The 6646-nt window shown below is 37.6% G+C and overlaps 1 protein-coding gene across 1 annotated transcript; it reads left to right on the top strand.

The window, feature by feature from the left end:
• Positions 1-320: 320 nt before the first annotated feature.
• On the top strand, positions 321-2544 carry LOC143631589 (lysine histidine transporter-like 8). Its single transcript, XM_077100307.1, has 4 exons — positions 321-624; positions 893-1026; positions 1121-1686; positions 2056-2544. Exons 1-4 carry the CDS (start codon positions 374-376, stop codon positions 2542-2544), a joined length of 1440 nt encoding a protein of 479 aa, XP_076956422.1. The 5' UTR covers positions 321-373.
• Positions 2545-6646: the final 4102 nt, after the last annotated feature.

Here is a 6646-nt window from a genome sequence, read left to right on the forward strand (position 1 = left end):
ATGAAAATAAATGTAATATAATAATAAATGAATGATATAAAAATGCTATCAAGACTTTTAGGAAAGTATCATATATATACGTATGCATACTTGATACTTACGTACGTCACATTCAGTTTCAAATAATTGACATTTATAGAAAAGTCGATGGAGATATATTTATTTTATAGTAGAAAAGTTTGTTAAGGACGTGTAAAATGATTCGTAAGCTCACGCGTCTGCATACTGACGTCACGATGCTCCACCAATCAATGTGAAGTATATATAGCCTTTACTTGTGCTTTTGTTCATCAACACCCGTCAAAATATTATTATTTTTCTTTCTTTCTACACACACAGTGAAGGTGAAACACGTTTAATTAAAGACGCACACATGGCTGAGATTCACATCATGAATGATGATGGTGAAATCACAAGCAAGCATATGCAAGATGAGTATAATTTGCACTTAGAGGTGCCTGATTCCAAAGAAGACCGGAATGAGATTTATCAACCACCAGACGATTGGCTTCCCATCACCCAGTCGAGAAGAGGGAATTCTTGGACCGCGACATTCCATTTGCTTTCCTCTGGAATCGGAATCCAAACGCTCTCTCTCCCCCTCGCCTTCGTATACCTAGGCTGGTAAGTATTATCACGACTTAACTAATCTACACTAAAAGCAACCGCTTTAGGTCCTCAAATTAAAAAAATAAACAGCTTTTTAATACATATTTTAAGCTGGGACGTCCAAAATAAAACACCAAAAAAATAACATTAAATGTCAATATTAACCTTATACATTCTGACGCTCTATAAAAACACATTTAGATAACTTTTACAAAAACCTTAATTTCAATGTTCTCCTTTTTCCCTACTAAATAAACTCTAAATAATATATTTTTCTATACAGGTTTTGGGGGATTGTGTGTTTGTTTTTGGCATTTGTATGGCAGCTCTACACCATTGGATTGCTAGTGAGTCTTCACGAATCCGTCCCTAATACTCGCAACAGTAGATACCTTCAACTTTCTATGGCAGCCTTCGGTATGTATATAAAGCTCCTTATTCATACTATTTTACATGTAAAGAATAGATCGATCATTGCATAAGTATTAATCATTTTGAATAACTTTTGTAGGTGTAAAATTGGGGAAGATTCTAGCCCTTTTCCCAGTCATGTATCTTTCAGGAGGCACATGTGTGATGTTCATAATCACAGGGGGTGGAACCATGAAGCAATTCTATCAACTCATGTGTGGGGATTGCTCTTCCAAGCACCCTTTGACAACAACCGAATGGTTCTTGGTTTTCGTTTGTATTGCATTTCTTGTGTCTCTATTCTGTCCAAACCTGCATTCGGTGTCTTTGGTTTCGTTTCTTGGAGCGATCATGGCTGTTGGATACTGTACGATCTTATGGATCATGTTTCTTGCGAAAGGAAAGGTAGACGGCGTGGTTTATGATCCATCGGAAGCAGTCACAACCGAATCCGGTCGAGTTCGGGGTATCTTTAATGCACTTGGGATCATTGCACTTGCATTTAGAGGCCACAATGTTGTGTTGGAGATACAGGGTACAATGCCATCGACCCCAAATCGGACGTCATCGAAGTTTATGTTGAAAGGGATGATAGCATCATATCTTGTTATTGCAATGTGTTTCTTCCCCATAGCAATTGTTGGATATTGGGCATTCGGAAACAAGGTTAGCAAAACTGAAAATTTAATAGTTTCTTGTTGTAGTTGGTTGTTTCGGGACGAAATAGATAATTCGAGATGGTTTTTGAAACATTTAGACCATTTACTACCCCTCTAAACAAACTTCACAAGTTTGCTTATGTTGTGTGACAAGCGAACTCCATAGAATATTTAAACAACTTTAAATAGTTTTTCACCAAACCTTATGGAGTTCATCCAAGCGAACTTTGAGTTTGTTTATAAGGGTACTTAGCGAAATGTTAGGAAATACAAGAAATACGAGTGTCATTATACTAAATCACCTGCTAATACAAAACAACTGAAATTTTTATTAACAACCTTAATGTTTAAGTTCATTTTTTATGCGTCGTTGCAGGTTCCCACGAACGGAGGAATGCTATCCGCGATCTCAACCACCCTTAACTACCACACATCGAAATCATTGCTAGGTCTTATATGCATGCAAATTATCATAAGTTGTGTCACTGCTTTCCAAATATACAGCATGGTTGTCTATGACAACTTGGAGCGTGCATACGCAAGTAGAACAAGACATGAATGCACAAAGAAAATCCGTATGAGTATCCGAATTTTCTTCTGCGGTTTAACTTTCTTTATATCGGTGGCATTCCCATTTCTGCCGAGCCTGGCGTTAATTATTGGAGGGATTTCCTTGCATTTGACGTTCGGTTACCCGTCTTTCATGTGGATTGCAATCAAGAGACCACCAATGAGATCCGTAAAGTGGTGGGTTAACCTTACACTTGGTTGTTTAGGCACAACACTAAGTGTTTTGGTAGTTGTTGGCGCGGTATGGAACTTGGTTTGTAGAGGTTTAGATGCCAACTTTTTCCATCCACATTGAAATAGGTCAAAGTTCAACTCAACATCGGCAAGAGAATTATTGAATTAATTAGCTAGGATAAAAAAGTCTTAATTCTTACATTTTTTAAACAAAATATCATTGAAAGAAAGAATGTAGAAGTTTCGTGGTTTGAATTACGTCCATCTTAGTTGTCAAGTACCATACACAAGTGAAGGAGATGAGTCTTAACTACCAAAACGAAGACGCGTCATATTAAATTGTACATATCATATGATTATATATCAAACGGAGATGCTCTTTTTAACATGTTATGACATTCTTATAGAATTATGATGTTTATTTTTCCTTTTTCAAGAATAATATTATTTCTAAAGGAACGAAAATAAATGAGATCTGCGTTTGTATACACTTCCAACAAATAGCCTTGACCTTTAATTTGCAATTTGCACGAACATGCATGTTGGTCATCTTTTGTTTGCTGCAAACTTGCAACAAGTTGCAACTTGCAAGTATATGTGGGATAGTTGGTTTACCACGTCATTGTCTCATAGGTTGGAGAAGAGAATGATCTTTTTCAACATTGGAGGGCGGGTCTGGATTATGTGTAGTATTTTCTGATTTTTCATATGATTACTAAAATACTGAGGTATCACTGAGGGCGATTTCGTCGTAAATTCATTGTTAATAGCGGTTCCGATGATTCCGTCAGTTAGAGTCCATTAGTAAAGTGCTTGTGGGTAATTAAATGTTTAATGACATAATCAACGACGGAGATTAATGAAGAATTTTCTACGGATTTTCTTGGTGACGTAATTACCAACAAGTTTAAAAAATGCACTTTACTTTTAGCGACGGTTTTACCAATGGGATTTTAGAAAAACAGGCGACAAATAGTTGTAGCCTACCCACAACGACATTTGCACCATGTGATACCCAATCAGCAAATTGTGAGTTTTTTTTATTTTTAGGGTGTAATGGTATTGTAGCTCATATATATATATCACACACAACATATATAATAATAATATACACACATAACACATGCGACAAATAGTTGTAGCCCACCCACAATTCGCCCCATTTTTTTGTTGTTGTGGTTAATTGGATGCGGAGGTCGTTGTACCAAAACATGTTCTTTATCTTACTCAAACGTCACTGCTTTCAAGTACTTAGCTTAATCACTTTATTAATAAATTTAACAAGTTAATAAATAAAAATATAAAATGACAAGACTTAAGTCTTAATTGTTCGGTACCACATGATATTGCAATTTTGGTGTTTAATTAATCAATATATGTTAAAGTTATGATATATTTTTGTGTTCGTTGCAGATAATTTGTTGAAACGTGCCAAAACGAACCAAAAACGTGCTGAATTGCAACAAAACTGATCAAAAACGCGCTGAAACGAGTTGAAACTTACCAAAACCTGCTGATTTGTTGCTGATTTGCAGTTAAAACTGTTGGAACACACTATTTAAGTGCTGAACTGCTGATAAACGAAGTGTTTTCTTGCTAAAACGAACCAAAACTGCTGTTTCTTGCTGATAAACGTGCTGAACTGTGTGAAAACGTGTTGAAACGACCGGGTTTAAGTGCTGAAACGTGTTTAAAAGTGCAGAAACACACTATTTTTTCTGTTGAAACAAGTTGTTTAACATGCTGAACCGTACCGAACCGCTGAAACGAACTGATAAACATGTTGTTTTTGCACCGAGTTTGCTGAATTTGCTGTTAACAAGCTACTGTTTGCAATCTTTCAAGTTTAGAAGTTGTTTAAAGTTTGTTGGTTGACTAGAAAATGCAAACGGGCCTAAACGAAGAAAAGCCTGACATTTTATGTAATACAAAACCATAGATGTATGATAACGGATTAATGGACACCACCAAAGGCACATTAATATTATTTTAGGAACTATATGGACCAAATAAGAAATGAATAATTTTAGTTTTTTTTCTTTGCATTTCGTATGTAAGTTGAAAATAGGGTCGTTTAAGTGAGGATAACGAGTCAAGGGGACAAGTATACATGTTTCATATCGAAAGCCCTTATTTCTAGACATATTGTGAGATAACCCCTTAAACTTAATACACATATTATATAATAAAGGGCTATTGGTTTATAATACTCCCAACTTTCTCTCGTTGGTATACACTCCCAACTTTCACTTTGTCTCCCCTACTCCCAACTTTCAACATATTTGTTTTTATCACTCCTCCGTTAAGTTAAGGATAACGCCGTTAATTGAGACGATGTGCTTTGTTTATAATATTTTGTTATTTTACTCAGCTGATGTGTCAGCTTACGTGGCTTTCATGAGCCACCAACATGACCTAGCCGCCATTCCGGTGACGGCCGCCGAAAAACCGCATGCCGGAGTTCACTGCTCGCCAGCCACATCGATCATCCTCATCCAAGTCATCGGCAACCTCCATCTTCATATACCTATTCACCACAGAGTCGGTACCCTACACATCACAACCGTGAATCCAGCAACCTGAAAAACGCACGGCCAAACGACCTCCGGTAAGGCTGCCGGGAAAACGTCTTCCGGCCAACGAAGCACCCTCCAACATCATACACACAGTCACCGCTGCCACCCAAACACCACACCAGCCCCCGTCATTAATCTTTCACTTTATTATCGGCCACCGAAAAAACATTCCGGTGACCACCGCCGTGCGCCGCCGTCACCGCCACCCATGGTCACCGGCGGTGGCGTACCCCAAAGCCTTCAGCATCAAACAATGACCGGAAAAGCAAGCACCGACCGACACCGTGGTTTAATCCCTGGACAAACTTACACTACTGTAATAAGTGTTGTGTATGATCGATGTGGCCGACGGCAGTGAACTTCGGCATTCGGTTTTCAGGCAACCGTCACCGGAATGGCGGCTAGGTCATGTTGGTGGCTCATTAGTCAAGTTTGAAGCCACGTAAGCTAACACATCAGCTGAGTAAAATAACAAAATATTATAAAAAAAGCCACGTCAGTGTCTCCGTTCACGGCGTTAGCCTTAACTTAACGGGGGAGTGATAAAAACAAATAGTTTGAAAGTTGGGAGTAGTGGGAGACAAAGTGAAAGTTGGGAGTGTTATCTACCAATGAGATAAAGTTGTGAGATTATAAACCAATACTCCTATAATAAATATCAAACATGCCATAATATGATTTTGAGGGTAACCGGTATGTTTCACAGAATTTGAACTTGCATCAAGATCTTAATACCATCACTTGTATGGAGATTAAGACTTTAGAATACTCGCATATACATTCCTTCCACTAAATAAAATTCCTTACCCGTCATTAACCCCCTAGGAGCCCGTTTGGGCCATATTCCTTTCCATTTGCTAAACCGAACATTACACGCCCTTTCAGCTTTGGCTTTTATTTTATTTTTACCCGTGTGATGAAATCCAGTTCGTTATCGAGTTGTATATAGTCAGTCATAGATCATAGTACACAATGTACACATGTCTCAATAGAGTTGTAAATATTTGTTTATCAGTTTGTATAGCAAAAAAAAAGTTATCAGTTTTATTCAGTTATTGTAAATAGTAGTTCGTTTCTATTTGAGTATTTATTTGTTTAGCTGTGTAAAACTAGGTTTCATCCACCTTGGTCACTAAATATGCCTAATCCGCACCCAAACCTAAGCCTCAGCAATACACTAGTCCGAGACTTTATGCAAGCGGTAGGTAATGGGTGGAGATATGACTGACCTGCAAACATAGCGGTGACTCAAATTTGGTATTTGAGGGCATAGATATATACTAGCACATCTTTTGCTAGTCTAGATATTAAACTGAGAGGAGTGTTGATAGTGTGAGAGGTATGAACATGTATGCTCTACCGGAGACAAAGTAAACTCGTCATTAACCCCCTAGGAGCCCGTTTGGGCCATATTCCTTTCCATTTGCTAAACCGAACATTACACGCCCTTTCAGCTTTGGCTTTTATTTTATTTTAACTCGTGTGATGAAATCCAGTTCGTTATCGAGTTGTATATAGTCAGTCATAGATCATAGTACACAATGTACACATGTCTCAATAGAGTTGTAAATATTTGTTTATCAGTTTGTATAGCAAAAAAAAGTTATCAGTTTTATTCAGTTATTGTAAATAGTAGTTCGTTTCTAT

This window comes from Bidens hawaiensis, unplaced genomic scaffold (assembly GCF_021521415.1).
Source record: "Bidens hawaiensis isolate Kalapana, Puna unplaced genomic scaffold, B.hawaiensis_p1.1 tig00000512_1, whole genome shotgun sequence".
Classification (NCBI taxonomy): domain Eukaryota; kingdom Viridiplantae; phylum Streptophyta; class Magnoliopsida; order Asterales; family Asteraceae; genus Bidens; species Bidens hawaiensis.

Bases quoted from the DNA above. Each gene is read 5' to 3' on its own strand.
- LOC143631589 (XM_077100307.1), top strand. From the start codon at position 374: ATGGCTGAGATTCACATCATGAATGATGATGGTGAAATCACAAGCAAG. The intron at 625-892 runs GTAAGTATTATC...TTTTCTATACAG, and splicing joins GCCTTCGTATACCTAGGCTG to GTTTTGGGGGATTGTGTGTT. The intron at 1,687-2,055 runs GTTAGCAAAACT...GCGTCGTTGCAG, and splicing joins ATTGGGCATTCGGAAACAAG to GTTCCCACGAACGGAGGAAT.